Here is an 18,902-nt window from a genome sequence, read left to right as displayed (position 1 = left end):
GTGCTATTAATGCACTAAATATGGCAACTTCCTTTCACTTCATGCTTAATGCTATTCCCAGTACACCAACTAAATTCGAATGAATGAATTTTAACGGAGCTTCTTGACAAGTTTGTCCCCCTGTGGGTCCGGGGTTAGAATAGCCCTGCGGTATTCCTGCCTGTCGTAATAGGCGACCAAAAGCAATCTCACATGTTTTGGGTCAGTTTTGATAAAAAAATATCATCCTCTGCCCAGTCACGGTCTTTACTCGCTTGTGACAAGTTGGGGATGTTTCAGTTACAATCGTGATCCATAAGACCTTAAATATGATCCAGGTTATTATGTTCCACAGAGACCTTCTTTTGCAGTCTGATGACGAGCTGCACGCCAATTTAGGGTGGTGAGATGTTAATTTCATCTGCCACGTTCATCGAGGTCCGAGGGATAATCAGGTTGCCACCGGTGCCTTCATCTCGGCCTTCGAGGGTGATACATTGCCTGAGGAGGTCAAGGTGACGGTCTACCACTGTGACGTCAAGCTCTATATCCCTCACCTGATGCGGTGCTTTAAGGGCTGCCGTATGTCTTCCTGCTGTACTTCCAGTGTCACATGTCAAGATTTCGAACACCCATCACATCCATATACTCCGTGTGCCCTGCCTCTCATCTGTGTCAACTGCAGAGAGCATCATTCACCTTGCTCACCAGGCTGCAGGATTTTACAGAAAGAGGGGAAAATCATGTAATAAAAGACCCTGGACTGACTGACTGACCGACACCAAGGCTAAGAGGAAATACGAACGACTCCATCTTGTGCGAATGACTCCGTCTTATGCCGCCCCTATGACAACAGTGGTAGTCCCATCAAGTTCAGCGAGTTCCAGTCGGCACCCAGAGCCGTAACACTACATCTGCTCCTTAACCTGAGGGGCACTACACTCGCTGTTGCTCCTGCGCCACCTACTTCAGGAACATCATCTCCCACCCATCGGGGACGTCCATCTAAGTTGGAGAAGCATCAGACTTCTTTGGCTCATCTTGCTCAGAAGTGGTCCCTTGGGTCCCTCTCTTCCCAGGTTTCCACCTGTGTGAAGGATGATGCCCACCAGTGGTGTAAGTGCCCACAAGCAGCTGGTTGTAGGGCTTCACGATTCTCCTCAGTCGCAGAGGCTGAATCAGTGAAGCCCTCCCAACCAATGAAACCCAAGGAGCAGTGAGAAATTTCCAAGAAGAAGACCTCTGAGACGAAGGAACTTACAGTGGGCCCACCCCACCGCAACGTACGAGCTCTGCCGAGATTCTGGCATCTACTGAGGACCTAGATCTCGCAGGACCCTCAGACACCGTGAAAGTCGATCGTGCGGGTACTCAGTTGGTGGCAGCAGGTGATCCGGCGGTGTAACGTACCACCTCGATCTCTTCACGCCGTTTTCCTCCGTGGACAATGTCATCCTCCAGTCGAACTGCAGCAGTTTTTCCCACCACCTTGCTTAGCTCCGACAATTTCTCAGCCTTCACCCTTTCTTCTGCATTTCTCTCCAGGAAACTGGGTTTCCGGTGATGCAAAACCCTGTCCTCCGTGGCTATTTGGGTTATTATAAGAATCCAGCAGCTTATGAGAGGGTATCTGGTGGGGTCTGTGTCTACGTCCTTAACGCTCTTTACAGTGAGTGTGTCCCTCTTCAGACACCTTTAGAGGCTGTCGCTGTTCGGGTTTTGATGCCTCAGGCTGTTAACTGTCTGCAGTCTCTATCTTCCGCCGGATGGTGATGACCCGCAGCGTGTATTGGCTGCGCTGATAGCCCAATTGCCGCCACCTTTTCTGTTATTGGGGGGACTTAAACCCCCCTTAACCCTTTGTTGGGTGGATTGGTGGCAACAGGCAGAGGCACAGTCACTGAGAAAGTGTTGGCACAACTCGACCTTTCTCTATTAATGATGCCTCCACACATTTCAGTGTGGCACACGGCATGTACTCAGCCATCGACCTTTGTCTACAGCCCCAGCCTTCTACCGTTTGTCCATTGGAGTGTGCATGACAACTTGTGCGGTAGTGACCACTTTCCAATCTTTCTGTCACTGCCCCAGTGCCACTCACCTCGGTGCCTCCCCAGATGGGCTTTGAATAAGGCTGACTGGGACCGGTTCAACTGCATTGCCACTCTTGAGCCTCTTTCTCGTAGTGCCATTGATGCGGTGGTTCTCACGATCGCCACCGGCATCGTTTCTGTCACGGAATGTGCAATCCCCTGTTCTTACTCTCGGGATCATTCTGAACGATGCTCATAACCGTCTGGCTGCAGTGTTTTCACTGCCGAGCTGGTCGCCATCTCTTGCGCCCTAGAGTATATCCGCTCCTGTTCAGGTGAGTCCTTAGTTATCTGTAGTAACTCGCAGAGTGGTTTACGAGCTATCGACCTGTGTTTCCCTCGCTCTCGACTGGTGACGGCTATCCAGGAGTCCGTCCACTCTCCTGCCCATTGCGGCCGCTCCGTGGTTTTGGTGTGGACCCCAAATTGTGTCGGCATTTCGGGTAATGAACACTGGCCAAACCGTCTGTCGGTGCACCAGCTTTGGAGATCGGCCTTTCGGAGTGTGATCTCTGTTCAGTTTTGTGGCAGAAGGTTCTCGGTACCTGAGCTTATGAGTGGCGCACCCTGCCTTCACTCGGCAAACTTCGGCTTGTCAAGCAGACTACCGGTGGGTGGCACTCTTCCTCCGGGTCTCTCGCAAGGACTGTTGTGCTCTGTCGGCTGCGCATTGGCTACACCTGGATGACGCACGGTTATTTATTGTGCCGCGAGGACCCACCTCTGTCGCTACGGTTCAGCATTGACAGTGGTCGATATTTTGTTGGACTGTCCACATTTAACTGTGCTCAGGCACACATTTGCACTGCCTGATGTGCTCCCTGCACTTCTAATGAATGATGCTGTCATGGCAGGCTTAGTTTTGAGTTTTATTTGTGCAGGGGTTTTTTATCGCTCAATCAAAGGGTTTCTCTCTTTTGTTGTATCTCACCTTTGGCTTATGCTTTTAGATTGGGCTTTTTAGTTCTTGGTGGTTGGCTTTTCCCTTTTTTTTTTTGTTTCTGTGGTTGGCCAACTACTGTAACACACTGTGTGTTTTTAATTCCTATTTTCTGGTTGTTGTCTGTTTTCTTGTTCTGTCATCCCTTGTCATCTCTGTTGCTTGTTTTTGTTCCTTGTGGGTGTTTCATTATTGTGGAAAAAGGGACCGATGACCTTTGTAGTCTGGTCCCTTCAACCACCACAAACCAACCATCTTGACAGGCTTGTGTTGACTCCAGTTCATTGTAGATCTCACTTTATATCTGTTACCGTGACAAAGATTTTGTTAACTCCCAAACAACTTTGGGGGGCAGGGGGTGTCGTTTCTGATTAAATCCTTGACGTATGGACTCTAGTTTAATGTAACATTTAGTTTGCATGTCAAACCATTGTGAATAGGTGTCACAATACATAGTGCACACAGTCAGCTGCACTTATCTTGTGAGGTAGTGTATTGTTCCCTGTGGAGAATCCTGCATGAATGCCAGACGCACACAGCTAAGTTTCTGTTTGATGAATGGGTGTGTTGTATCCCAGGCTATTTTCTCAAAATCTTTTTGAAAAAAATATATAGCTGGGTGTCAATGCAGGATATGACGTCCTGTCAATTATGCCACGAGTCATTAATAACAGAGATAGCTTAAGGTTATTTCTAGGAACCTCCACAACATTTTAAATAAACTATGAACACCATTAGAGCCAACACAGTTACAACTCTCTGTTTATCTATTGTAATTTTGAGACTACATGTGGGTAGTACGTGCCTTGTGTCAAAAGTAAAATTAATGCATCTGCATTTGCCAGTTCATTATTGGTACCAATGCTTGCTACTATGTTGAAGTAATTGTTAGTTCGCTGGTCCGTGATGGAATTTTCACTGCTGTCGGCAGAGCTTTTATCTCGGTCAGATTGTTGTATCACTGCTTTTGTGTCTTGTTTAAGAATGATCTGAACTGCTCATGCCTAAAGCCTGGAGTATTATAGATATTGAGTATAATGTAAACATTTCGCTTTTTTAAAGTAAGGCTGGAGGATTTTTTATATTTGTGGTGGCAGTGGACTTTCCTCAAAACTACAGCTTGTTCTCTAGCTCGGATATCACTGAGACCTGTGCAACCTGCTTTCTGTCTTTAATTGTATTTGTTTATAGGTGCTGAAGGTAAAGTGGTGAAATTGAAGTGTTTGTTCTAAACAAACTCGAATTGGCATTATCGAGTTGTTAAATTACTGTATCAGAAACTGGGCAGCTTTTAATTTGTCGTTTTTACCTCCCAATTTCAGTTGCTAAATATGGCCAGTAACAGAGGCAGTTTGGTTCACGCTATGTCCGAGCTCCTGACGAGGGGCACGGGTGCCGACGTTACGCTGTGTGTCCGAGATGGTGAAATAGAGGCGCACAGCTTAATACTCGTCGCCAGGAGCCCAGTCTTCGCAGCTATGTTACTGCAGCACGACACGGAGGAAGCTGCCAGTGGCCGTGTCCAGATACCGGACGTAGAGGCTGCCACTATGCGGCAGCTCGTCCGCTACGTGTACACGGACGAGGTCCCGGAGGGGAAAGAATCTGCGGCAGAGCTACTCGCGGCTGCCGACAAATATGGCCTCCTTCTGCTGAAGGAGGCTTGCGAGGACCAGTTGCTGCAGAATTTGTGTCTAGAAAATGTGGCGGAGTGTGCGGTGCTGGCTTCGCAGCACTGTTGCTCGCGCCTGCTCGGTGCCGCCGTCGAGGTGATCTCCCGGGACCCTCTGGAGGCCCGCAAGACGGAGGGCTGGCGAGAGGGAGTGGCCTGCTGCCCGCAACTGATGACGCAAATCTCGCAGTTGGTTGAAGCGAAAATCAGGTTAGCTGGAATTCTAATTTCGTTTGTCTTTGTAAGTAGCACCTACAAAGTAGTGAGCCTTCTCTTGACACTTCCCAAAGGAATGGTTGGAGGTATGTATTTCACTAGTGTAAATCTCGCATATTCCACACGATCTGCACTTGGGACTATCAGTGTGTGTATTCTGTAAGGAGACACTCCGTAAGCATTTTTCTGCTCTGAAGATATGATGGAACTTTCACATCCTTCTGCTGTATTTTTGAAGGCAGTGTTGCAGTTTACAATCAGTTGCGGAGAAAATTTAGTGCAGATTTGGGACATAAATGTATACTTGCCTAGTTAGACCCAAAAAAATTTAGCAGAATTGTGCTTCGTTATATACAGTAATATTCTTAACCTGACTGCTGTGAGTGCTATGTATATTTTGCATGTGCACTTTTCTCCATTTTTGTTTTAACTGAATGTATTGATTTAAAATGTTACATTTGTCATAGAAAACCTTGTATACAAATGCAGTATACTGTGCTGGAATTAAATTTTGGATGACATTAGCTCAAATGAGCAGTTGGCTAAAAGGTTTACAGGGCTGGATATTTCAAAATAAAAAATACTTCCATATAAGATAGGCTTCAGAATAACTTGTTCCCATCTACCACAATTGCTGCTGTATACAAACCACTTACTTGATATGTGTTGCCAGGAGAAGTGCGTGCTGTGGGTGACTACACCAAATAGTTCTTCCTGCTCATCTTTCGCTTACTTTTTGCTGTGCTGCTTACTTAAATCTCTCAAAAGGTGCTCTAATACTGTGCATTGCCAAGTAATTTTCAAGAAACAGCGGGAAAGTTTCACGATCCTGTCGAATACCATAGGACGTTGCTAGTCATCGGGCAGCAGTATTTGCAAAATTAGAGGTGGTGGCAGCCAACAGTCTTGATATTCATTTCTTTCTTCTGGGCTTTTATTTAACAAATGTCTTCTTTTGTTATGATGCACATTTGTTTCGAAGGGAAAAAATATTATACCAATAATCATTGTGGTATATTTGGAGACATCTATAGTTGACCTAATAGATCACAATGGAATGAATATTTATCTGTAAATCATGTAGTCAGGTATAACTTGAGTGTGATATGCCCAAGTGTATTGAGAGAAAAATAACTGTCACATTACAACTATTTATTTAATCTTGATAGTACCTTCCCACAGGTGTATTTTTATTATGTAAGGTTAAACATCTGTCACAGCAACGAGTGTTCGGTGAAAGGGTAGCGTGAAGGACTGGACTGATAAGCAGTACGAGGACACGCTGCCGTAATCGGTAGCATTAATGTAACTTGTCAGATGGCTGGCTTTCTTGTGTGGTACCTCACAGGCTAGTGAAATTTAGTGCCAGTTTCTCAAAAAAGGCTGAGCAGCACTTTGTACCAGAGCAGTAGTTGTCAGATCTGTGTATCTGTCTGGTTTCTGCTTCTTGTCAGGTCTAATTTGGTACACCACCCTCTGACGTTTCTTAGAGTTCTAAAAATGTCAAGTAATTCTGTGTAACCTCAAAATCTCCTTCCCCATCCTGGAGCAAACTTACAAACCTTAATACACATTTCTCACTGATCGTGTGGGCTTATAGCATTCAATTGGTATAGTTAATAATTTTGCGACTATCTACTGTGACAGTAAATTTCTGTGGAAAGTACTCTCTCTCTGTTTTCCAGTGCCGCAAAGGACGTCGCCTTGAAGAAGTGGCTGCACGAAGCTGCAGAACGTGGAAATGTGGACGAACTCCCAGACATACTGGCACAGGGAGTGGACATAAACTGCCGGTGTGAGAACGGTTACACGGCACTTCACAAGGCGGCGAAGGGTGGCGACGTCTTGGCCGTAAACTGGCTGTTGGAGGCGGGTGCCGATGTCAGTGCACGGAATAACTGGCAGCAGACGCCCCTCCACGTAGCAGCGGGACAGGGCAGGCAGGGTGTCGCGATGACCTTGCTGTTTTACGGGGCAGACATAGACGCGTGGGATGGCAGCGGGCAGACGGCTCTGCAGGTTGCTGCCGCGTGTGGTGAAGCGTCCGTGGTCAACCTGTTGTTGCGGCTGGGAGCGGACCGATCTGCTGCCGGATACGGTATGACGCCTCTACAACTTGCCCAAGCGTACAACAGGAAGACTGTCGTCGGTATTCTGAGTGGTATTCATCCGGTGTAAGGTGGACCTTTCGTACCATTTTCGATAAAGCAAATAAACTTCTGGTTTACTGTGAAACGTGTCATTGAATTATTCAAATATTTACCTGCTGTTCCTTCCCACTTCTCTTCTCCTCATAGTGGTCCTCCTTCCGCAGGTGAGACTTCCTAAACTCCTACCATCAACTACCCTGAAATTCCCCAAAAGTAGTGTTTTACACTTAGTCTACTGGCAGTAGATCAAATGTTTGACTGGCACAGGAGAACAAAGTTCTATTGAAACTGCTCCAGAGCATCAATCATTAACATTTGATCTTGACTGTGTTCCAAATACACATCATTTTCAGTGAGCTTCTGGTGTGGTATTCTTGTAAACCAGTTTCAAGAATCGTACACCACATGCTCTTCCCAGAAGCGTCCAGTACTTCTATTAACACAGCCTGAAATTTGTGTGTGTACTGTTAATCCAATGGTTAGTGGTGAGAATATAGGCGCCCATACTTCCGCCAGCACTTCATGAACTATGGAGTTGCTGCAAACTTCAGCATATAGGACACTAACGTACTGAAATTACATCAGGTTACTGACAATGTCCCAGGCTGCCTAGTTTGTCAATCTAATTTTGTAATGGTAAATGTAAATACCGCTGACCAAGGATACTGCTGTGGGACTTTGTGACTGTGTTGCTGGAAGGTTAATCAGCAGATTGGGCATAATACATTCTTCAATTGATGATTATATTTATCAAGAGATGAGTTATGGCCAACCACAAACAATTCAGTTACTGGAAATCACAAATGTCATGAAATTTACTCACAGACTGTAGAGAAGTTGCAAAATGTGTATCAGTTTGCCAACTTACTTAACATACTAAATGCATTTACACAACAGAATGCAGAGTGGAAGGTAATACCGAAGATAACATGTCAAATTTAAGAGCTGTTATAATGATATGATTCTAAAGATTGTAAATCATAATGCAGATCTCAATGTTTCATTGCTCGTGAGGCTCTGACACGAGCAGGACCTGGTACTCCTGGAAATATTTCCCATCGGACAACTAAATCAGTGATTATGAATGTTTAAATTTTTTGGTGAACTGGAGTCATTGCAACACCACATTATGCACTTGGAGACATCCTTAATTTCACTGAATCTGACAGTTTGATCAATTGAAATGAGGACCATATGAATTGAATGCAATTTTAACCCTTACATGAAACATCTTTTAAATGTAAGTAGAAAGATGAGATGTCTCACAGACCTTGTAATATTTTCATCAGGTAACTACAGTAGCTGAATAGTAAACTATTTAATCTTAAGAGCAGATGAAATCCTATTTAGCTCTTACAACACGATTGCCACAAGTTCTGTAAATCAGGAAATTTCAAATGTCATGGAAATTTGAAGAAAAAAGGAAAACCTCATCTTCGTCTCAGTAGATGAAATTGTTTGTTCACTGAGATGTCACGCATTGTCACTGGCTAGGTGCTGCTTTCTTACCCCCTCATTCTTACAGCTTCTCCCCTTCGTACCCATTCACTCAGGAAGCAGTCAGTGCTGCCACCATTTACTGCTAGCTTAGCAGCTGCCAATGAGAGGCAGGCGGGCACGAGTAGTGGTTCGTCTCGATCTGATTCTCGGAGACTTTTGACACGGCGGCCAGAGATGGTAATGTGTGTGTGTGTTGGCCGAGTAATTGTGTGAATGTATGTGTGCGCGCTCATTTTCTGACATGAGCTATGGCCAAAAATTCAGTTGTGAGAGTGCGGTTGTCTTTCCTACGTGCCTGTCTGCAGCTCAGTGGCTGTCTTCACAGTGAGTTGCTACCTCTCCTCACTGGTACTGATTCTCAGAGTATTTGCTCCAGTTATCTGTTGCACGGATTCGTCACGGCGGTCTCATTTCATCATCATGGTGTCTGTGACACAGGAATAACTGGCTAAACGAGTGGACTTCTGCGACAGGCCAAAGCTGCTGGCCATTTCTGAGGGTATCTGTAACAGATTAGGACTGCCGATACGAAGCGCGTCATTTCCCACTAACGTGTGAGCCCTGCCCGTCGGGTCTAGTCTCGCTGATCCGGCCCCAGGTCCGGGTCTGTGTGTGGCATAATGGAGCAGATTTACACGGTTTATCCGTGGACCTAGCACTGGGGCTCCTCGGTGGGTGAGAGGCCACACACGATGGGTTTCAGGAATTGACTCACAAGTACTTTGTACATTGCAGTGTTTGTTAGACTTTTTATACTAGTATATTTTGGCACCACAAAAGTAGTTTAGAAAGTATCAACGATAAGAAAATTGTGTTAGTCACTGGTGGTTTGTATGTTATTGAGTCAGATATCTTGAAGAAAGATTACACAATACCTGTAAACTGACAGGACACTGTGGTAATAACTGACAATAATGAGCCTAGTAGAACCAACATCTTACAGGTGTAGTGTTGGTTTACACAATTCTTCCACACTTTACACTTCTTTCTAGACACCCACATTTTTCTGAGGTTATTTCTGAAATCAGTGAGGGTATTTTAAATCTGGCTTGCAACTCCAAGGAAATGCATATTTTTATCACCAAAGGTTTTGTTTTATTGAAATAAGTGGTTTTGATGGAACCACTTATTTTGGGTTGCTTTCTCCATCTAAAAGCAGTTCCTTACAAAAGATGTTGATGTTAGTACTTAAGATTTTTGCTCACACAGGAAAGAAATACAGACGTCCTTACATTTTTTGTGAACCTGGGTCTTTACTTACCCTTGAGACCTCAGAATGTCAGGGAAAAATCGGGTAATTTCTCTTCAGGATACTTGTGGCAAACCTGTAAAAAAAAAAGCTTCGTTGATCACGTTAATCAAAATGAATGTGTGTGTGTGTGTGTGTGTGTGTGTGTGTGTGTGTGTGTGTGTGTGTGTGTTTGTAGTCACTTAGTACTGGTCTTGAAAGACTGAATATACTACGATCCCCTTACATATCAGTCATATAGGGATCATATAATTGAAAAATGGCATTCAATCATTCTTCCTGCACTCCATGCAGGAATAGAATGGGAAGAAACCCAAATAACTGGTGCATTGGGATGTATCCTCTGCTGGATGTAGGTGTAGAATTAAATGAGACTGCAGAAAGTGCAAGCGTTGGTAATAATCAAATGATCTGAAAATACTAATTTGCACAGTGGACGTACATCTTTCTACTACATTCCAGACAATTTGAGTGACCCTGTTTGGTGCATTTATGTGCTGATTTCTTTTTCTATGATGCACAGCACTTCGTACATATATTCTTTTCTGTTCTATCAGTTGATATACATGCGACATGTTGTCAGACGATTCTCCTATATTTGAGATTTGATAGGCATCTCTACCAAAATTCAACTTTTGCCTGTAGTCAAAGCATTCCTCCTTTCGAAATATTGTGTTGTGTTTTTCTTGCTGTAACACAGCAGATTTGAATGTCTTCACTTGTAATTATTTTGGCTATAAAAGACTATCCCTGATATGAGTAATTATCTGTGGAACTGGTCGTATCAGAAAGAAATTATCACCCTGCACTAGAGAGTGTGCCAATACGAAACTTTGTGGAAGATTGTGTGGTGGATCGAAACTTGAGCTCGGGACCTTTGCCTTTGTCTGCCAGTACCTCGTCTCCTGCCTTCCAAACTTCACAGAAGCTCTCCCGTGAAACCTGCAAGAGTAGCACTCCTGAATCCAGCCAATTGACCAACTGGCACTCCCTGAAGTTGGGAAGGTAGCAGACGAGATGCTGGCGGAAGTACATCTGTGAGCAGCACAGGTTGTGAGTTGTCGGGTAGCTGTCAGTTGAGCCCTTTCCCACAGAAGGCGAAGGTCCCGACGAACTATTGGACTGACAGCCTGTGTTAATCTGCCTGGAAGTTTCAGGTCACAACAGCCTCTTTTACCAAAAAACCATTTTCTTTGCTAGTATCCCTCTGTTTTGTGGTAACCATCAGCTGCAACAAAATCCGAATCGTCAGTCGTCATTCCAGTGTTAGATTTCACCTAAATAATAACTGATTTGCTCCTGAGCTTCAAAATCTTGATAAACTGAAGACATTTTATTCGTCTTAGAAAGTCACCCCATGCTATAGCTGAAAAATAAGTTTCATGCACATAATATAATACCTGTTAGGCACCTAATTTCACACTGACTTCTGAACAATATACTTTATCATTAGAATGACGGTCAAGTTAATTGCTGAATGTTACTTTACTCGCGGCACATATTAAAATGAAGGTACTGAAAGACTTATTTCTCACAGTGCTATGACAGTCATTGTTCGCAATGAGTGACGGGCATGAGAGATCGCTGTATTGGTTTGAGGGTTAAGCCAGGTTTGTGGTTAAGAGGAGACTGGTCCTGAGAGCATGGTGTACAGGTTAGAAATGAACTGCAGTGTCATACTTCTAGCCAGTGTTGGCAGCTATCAAAGCTGAGATACAGCGGGCGTGACGTGCTGTCGAGAAGTGAAATACGGTGGCACTGGGTAGCAATTAACCTACTTGTCAGACTGGCAGGGTAGGTGTGATTAGACAGTGTGCCCATTTCCTAATGGGAAAATCTGTGCAACTGAGTCTTTTTGGGAGGGGGAGGGGTGATTTGATCACTTAAGGACTTGAGTATTTATTGGGACAGATTCATTTCTGAAATCTCTGCTTGCTTGCTAACTGCAGACAACATGAATATTATTGAAATGGGAGACTTGTCTGACTCGGGTCACTACATCTATTGCTTCCAGACTGTTGTCACTTAAGGCTTTATGGGAATGAAGTCTACAACCGGATAGTTAAGACAATTCTACTTCTATAGGCCACGTCAACACAAGACCAACAACAAAATGCTGATGTTTAAACCTTGTGGATTTATCACAGAGCAGGAAACACATGAAAATAAGCAGCAATAAAACATGTTCAAGCTAAGAAAAGCCATCACACACATTTAGATACAGCAAGAGAATGTAATTGTTTGATACCTTTACAGCCATACATTTATTAATTTGGTAGGAATTCAGAAAGCGATGTGAACGTGGAACATACGCTGCACATGTAGAACGATAGGTCTTTAAATGGAAGCGGCCTTCAGATTAAGCATGAGGAACACTGCACCAAATTGTCTTCAATATTGTTTGATTGGAGCAATTAGTGACTTTTTTCCTTTATTATAATGAGGTGGTTGGGCAGACCATTCTTCTATCAACTGATGAGCACTGCATCTCCATCACAACCCTCACCCTGTGGAGAAATACATGTAGAACATTGTCAAATTTTAATCTTCAATTTTGGAAAAGATAAACTGTGTAACATTTATTTAGATCTTAAACCTGAGCATTTAAAATACATGAATAATACGTGGTTACTCTGCAAATCAGTCAACTGCCTGGCAGAAGTTCATGAAACCCACCTTGACAATAACTCTCTATTATTCCACTCTCGAACAGCTGTATCTTTCTGTGCAAGCTGTGATTTCTCTTATTTTATTATTATATCTGTCTCTCCCGATGTAGATTGGCATCAACAAAATGTTTTCGCATTTGGAGGAGGAAGTTGGTGATGTAAATTTAGGGAGACGATTCTGCTGCAACGAAGAATGCCTTGTTTTAATGGTATCCATCCCAAATCCTGCATCACAACCATGACTCTTTCTCCCTATTTCAAGATAGTACAAAATGTACTGATCTGTGAACTTTCCCGATGTACTCTGTTAATACTACCTGGTAAGGATCTCCCAGACCACACAGCAGTACCTGACGGGCAAGTGTAGTGCAGGCAGTCTCTTTAGTACATCTGTTACATGTTCTAAGCTTCTGCCAACAAAACACAGTCGAGTTTGCTTTCCCCACAACATTAAGGCATATTAATCCACCAGAGCAGTGTTAGTAATAGTTACTTGGGGTTTGTGTAGCATTGCCATATACCTGAAAACATGTTTTCACAATGTAGCTTTATGTAATTCATAAATCACAGCAAAAGCTTCACTCAAAATGTTTTTGCTAAATGTATGTATAAATTTAGAATAACAAGTTTGTGTTCAAACAGTAACCGAACTTTTTTTGGTACCCAAAATACAGAAAAATGTTAAGTGACCATGTTTAAATTTGTTCTTCATGTGGTTGGTTACAGAATGAAAAATTTAGAAAAACTATATGCCGTCTATTCAAAAGAGATTTAGGTATAGGCAATATAAAAGTTCCTTCGCGTACTTAAACCATTCATCTTTTGTTCCAACTGAAATCCCAATGAAATGCATCTATAAGACCCATACATGCAACTTGATAGTATGTCATACTGCCAAAAGTTGCTCTCTACACCTGACATAACATATGCAGTTCATAATTTTGTTATAGGGCAGGAAGAGCAAAGGTGTCAAGTTTTGGTTGCTTTGACTTTTAGTAGCTAATGCAAAAAAAGGAAATGAGTTAATTCTGGCATAGAAATAGTTAGTGGATTGTCATTTTTACTCTCGGCTGCTTTCACATTATCTCTATGCAGCCACATTCCCATATGTGAGTGGTCTTTGGGCATGCTTTAAATGACAAGGCATACTGCAGTTAATTTGTAAATAATTCTCTCCGTAACTGCTCACTAAATTTATTTTCATTTCCCTATCCCACACATTAATATGCCCAGAGTAGTTACCTGTAGGATTGTATTACTTTTTCTACAATCTTAAACATTTACATTGTAGCGGTTCCACCTGCTTTGAATTTCTTTGTCTGTCTTCGGTGTCGACGTATTGTGTTGCTACACTGGCTCAAAATGGGTTGTGGATTCTGACACACACTACTGTAAATCATGTAGCGGACAGGTGCACAGTTCTGTTTCACAGTACTTTAATATTTGATGTTATACAAAAGGAAAATTAAAGTTATACAGTCAGTGCACTATTATTTAACCTTCGATAAGCCTCATTAATTGTAAGCAGGCGAAACTCAACATACTGCTTCAATCGTTTCTTGTTGAACATCTACGAGCAGTAAAACCTAACCACAGCACAGGTTACTCATCTGAAACTCTGCTGTGGTCTGTCTGTCTCATGACCAAAACTCGGGCCTTTATACAGGGTGTTACAAAAAGGTACGGCCAAACTTTCAGGAAACATTCCTCATACACAAAGAAAGAAAATATGTTATGTGGACATGTGTCCGGAAACGCGTATTTTCCATGTTAGAGCTCATTTAATTACTTCTCTTCAAATTACATTAATTGTGGAATGGAAACACACAGCAACAGAACGTACCAGCGTGACTTCAAACACTTTGTTACAGGAAATGTTCAAAATGTCCTCTGTCAGTGAGGATACGTGCATCCATCCTCCATCGCATGAAATCCCTGATGCGCTGATGCAGCCCTGGAGAATGGCGTATTGTATCACAGCCGTCCACAATACGAGCACGAAGAGTCTCTACATTTGGTACTGGGGTTGCGCAGACAAGAGCTTTCAAATGCCCCCATAAATGAAAGTCGAGAGGGTTGAGGTCAGGAGAGCGTGGAGGCCACGGAATTGGTCCGCCTCTACCAATCCATCGGTCACCGAATCTGTTGTTGAGAAGCGTACGAACACTTGGACTGAAATGTGCAGGAGCTCCATCGTGCATGAACCACATGTTGTGCCATACTTGTAAAGGCACATGTTCTAGCAGCACAGGTAGAGTAGCCCGTATGAAATCATAACAACGTGCTCCATTGAGCGTAGGTGGAAGAACATGGGGCCCAATCGAGATATCACCAACAATGCCTGCCCAAACGTTCACAGATAATCTGTTGATGACGTGATTGCACAATTGCGTGCGGATTCTCATCAGCCCACATGTGTTGATTGTGAAAATTTACAATTTGATCACGTCAGAATGAAGCCTCATCCGTAAAGAGAACATTTGCACTGAAATGAGGATTGACGCATTGTTGGATGAACCATTCGCAGAAGTGTACCCGTGGAGGCCAATCAGCTGCTGATAGTGCCTGCACACGCTGTACACGGTACGGAAACAACTGGTTCTCCCGTAGCACTCTCCATACAGTGACGTGGTCAGCGTTACCTTGTACAGCAGCAACTTCTCTGACGCTGACATTAGGGTTATCGTCAACTGCATGAAGAATTGCCTCGTCCATTGCAGGTGTCCTCGTCGTTCTAGGTCATCCCCAGTCGCGAGTCATAGGCAGGAATGTTCCGTGCTCCCGAAGACACCGATCAATTGCTTCGAATGTCTTCCTGTCGGGACACCTCTGTTCTGGAAATCTGTCTCGATACAAACATACCGCCCACGGCTATTGCCCCGTGCTAATCCGTACATCAAAAGGGCATCTGCCAACTCCGCATTTGTAAACATTGCACTGACTGAAAAACCACGTTTGTGATGAACACTAACCTGTTGATGCTACGTACTGATGTGCTTGATGCTAGTACTGTAGAGCTATGAGTCGCATGTCAACACGAGCACCTAAGTCAACATTACCTTCCTTCAATTGGGCCAACTGGCGGTGAATCGAGGAAGTACAGTACATACTGATGAAACTAAAATGAGCTCTAACATGGAAATTAAGTGTTTCCGGACACATGTCCACATAACATCTTTTCTTTATTTGTGTGTGAGGAATGTTTCCTGAAAGTTTGGCCGTACCTTTTTGTAACACCCTGTATATCATCACAATAATACGTGCTGAAACAACACATTGTTAATATAGTTATGCAAACAATACCTTTGACAAAACTGTTAATTATTTTGGAATTAATGAAAGGCTGGGTTTGCTAACGTGTTTTTGAATATAGCTAGATAAATACTTTAAGATTACTGGTACTTCATCTTCCAAATGTTAAAGGTTATTATATAATTTATATTTGCTTATGTCAATAATAGAATTTAAGTTACAAAATGATCACTGATTTCACCCTTTAACACGATACTAACTATGAATAGACAAAATAAGTTAGAACATCAATTACATACATAAAACTAAGCACAAAATTAGATCAGTTGTTATTTGCTTTAAAACTGAGAGCCAGTCTTTATCTTTCATGGAAATGCAGATTATATTCTGTATGTTAATGATAATTAGTTAAGAGTAACAAAACAAATTTGAGGAGGCAGATGGCTAAACAAGAGGTGAATTAAAATTATCCCAGCTTGCTTCGTCACATCAGTGTACAGTATACATTTTCTTGCCCGATTTGATAGGTCCAGTACATCAAACCATTAATCGGGTTGATAATATATATGGGCAGTGCGCCACTGGTTGCCAACGATTATGACTCATATCATAACTAATATGCACTTTTGTGTTGTGTTAATTGAATGGAAATGAATTGTCAAGAGGAAGGAGCCTAGTAAATCGTGGAGTAGCTGGCAAGACAAATTATATCGGCTACTTATTCTATCAATCGATCAAGGCTCCATTTAAAATATCATGGGCTTCATAGGAATGCAGGGTGCTACAAATCAGCTTGCTACACAGACAGCGCTGTTACACACCTTTGTTGCAAGAGCTTCCAGCTGCAATGTTCAGGGCCACCTTGTACACTGCAGTCCCCCTGATTGTTGACTAATCTGTTCACAAGAGCCCCTACCTCAACTCTCACCTGGACCTTCTGTGTAGACTTGTGGAATATATGGAAAACTAATTCTGAAAATTTAACATCTAAAGTCAATAACTATCATAACGCAAGTGTGTGCATTTACATCACTACTAAAAAATCCTAAATTCTCATCCAAGTGATTTGTATGGTTAGTGGCAACTGCAAAACCATTACTTTGCGTTTGTCATTTCTCGCCGCACGTAAAAACCACGGTGTCTCAGTGATTTCCATTCCTGGCTAATAGACATTTTAAGGCTTGTGCCTGTTAGTGAAACTTTCCTCATAATAATCATTTAAACGTGACTGATCAATGAGTATGTAGTGTCATCACTTAGCCAACATAGGTCATAAATCAGTTATTCAGCAACAGTTTCATTACGAATGTAAGTCTTTCCCGTATGAACACTAACTTACAAAAGACAACTGTTACATTAAACGTTAAAACAATATATACTGCCACAAAAAAGTTTAGATTTGTTCACAATTGCCAAAAAGAGACACTACAAACAACATATAGTTTTGGAAACCAGGAAGTAACAAAATTGATACCTACAGAAATGCTGTAATTCGTACCTTAAACTGTGACTTGACTATTGTTGAACAGCTCTTTCTCCCCGTATCTCATTATTTAATGGAGGGACTCTTGGCATTCAAGTACATCAGTATTCCTGGAAGAACTAAAACGTTTAAAATGAAAAGGTTGAGGAATGCTGTGTCAAGCAATTTATTATGTTTAGGAATATTTCGATAATGTTAAGTCATTCCCTGTGCTAAGAAGTGCATCTGTAATTGTAATGGTTTTAAGGAGTGTTACAATCCTTGCAAGTAGTTATTGGCATAAGTTCAAAATTGTTGAAAGATACACACTGGATGAGATTTGTCTTGTGATTTTTTTTTTTTTTAAACCATCTGCGGGAATTGTTAGGAATTGAAAAGCAAATTATAGTTTAATGCCAAGGTGTCAATATTTGCTGCTCTGCACACAAGCCAAAACCAACATGCATGTTAAAAGTGGAACATAAAAAACTGTTGCATGTACCTCACATTAGATTAGAGTCTTGTCAGATGTCAAGTACGGATCAGATCAGCCGTACGTACTAGACTTTTGTACGGATTGTGGAGAGCCACAAATGCCGCTGTCTACCGTATCTTCCTTCGCCGTCGGCGTTGTCGTGGTCACCGTGAGACACCGTTATACCAAGAGGAAAGGCGCGTCGATCTTAGAGCATGAGATATGATGACCTTAAGCCATAGACAACACACAACGGTCACGGTAGCACCTGATTCCAGAATAGCTGCAGTAGTTAAGATCTACGAACTATCCCGTGTTGACCAGGTCCCCAAAACTTAACTCGTAACAAGATCCCTTCAAAGCAAATTGTCACAACGATCGTCTATAAAGGCTTCGTACAACGAGAATAAATGTTACGGTTTATGGAATAATAACAGATACGACCAAACTGTCTTGTCTCTTCTGCTTTATTTAACATAACTTCGTTCACAGTTTCATTTCGCATTCACCACTCATTCACCGAAACCCTTTGATGAACAGTTTTGGTTGCATAACACCAACAGTCAATGATAATGATACAGCTTTCCTCCTTTTTATAAATTGAAGCCCGCTCTCCGTGATATAATAAAAAAAAAACCCGTCTCAATACCGCGTGCCTCGTGAGACGCGAATAGACTTATCCTGGAATTGACCGCCCTGTAGGTGTACTCAATTTAATGACCACACTTCACTGTCGGCTATTTCGCGTAACTGAATGTCCATTTGTTAATCTGATTATACACTGTAGCTATTTAAAATTCGCCCCTATATTTTTCACAACGCACAATTAGCACCTCGTTACTTGTTTTCTTTCTTTTTTCTTCTAAGAGTAAACTGAAAAAAAAGACGCCGTATCATCGGCTTAGTCGATATAAAGCAAAACACCTTAATATGCCCAATTTTACCTCTTCTTATAGGATCGGCTACCTTACTCATTAATTTATTACATATTATTTCCAATAACGCTAAACAGGTATCGCCGTTATATTTTAATTGTATTCAAAAGCATGTTACTACTATTATGACCGACCAAATCATAACAAATCGCGCGGCATGCGTTTTTAATGATAACTTTACGCTATTCAAGTTCCGTTACAGCTGTCTTGACTCGTAAAGTTACACGGCCCCCCAGACTGTGATGTCTTGAAGAGGGTTCCAGACAGAACAGGCTTTTTTTTTTTTGTGTACTGTGACAGGAGAGGGTAT

At 42.5% G+C, this 18,902-nt stretch overlaps 1 protein-coding gene across 8 annotated transcripts in view; it reads left to right on the top strand.

Annotated features, from left to right (window-relative positions):
- LOC126427102 (poly [ADP-ribose] polymerase tankyrase-2-like) overlaps positions 1-18,902 on the top strand; it is a 543,050-nt gene that overhangs the window by 142,234 nt on the left and 381,914 nt on the right. For 2 of the 8 annotated variants that reach the window (XM_050089309.1, XM_050089303.1), the window contains exons 2-3: positions 4,335-4,894; positions 6,586-7,135. The exons of 3 other annotated variants lie outside the window; for them this stretch is intronic. In XM_050089309.1, coding sequence (XP_049945266.1) covers positions 4,344-4,894; positions 6,586-7,078 — 1,044 coding nt within the window. In that variant the 5' untranslated portion in view covers positions 4,335-4,343 and the 3' untranslated portion in view covers positions 7,079-7,135. Of the gene's footprint in view, positions 1-4,334; positions 4,895-6,585; positions 7,136-18,902 lie in introns of those variants that run through there. 3 more of the 8 variants (XM_050089305.1, XM_050089311.1, XM_050089314.1) reach the window with 3 other exon arrangements.

Source organism: Schistocerca serialis, chromosome 11 (assembly GCF_023864345.2).
Source record: "Schistocerca serialis cubense isolate TAMUIC-IGC-003099 chromosome 11, iqSchSeri2.2, whole genome shotgun sequence".
In the NCBI taxonomy this organism is placed as follows: Eukaryota; Metazoa; Arthropoda; class Insecta; order Orthoptera; family Acrididae; genus Schistocerca; species Schistocerca serialis.
The sequence above is the reverse complement of the archived record's forward strand: the minus strand, read 5'-3'. Positions and strand labels throughout refer to the sequence as shown.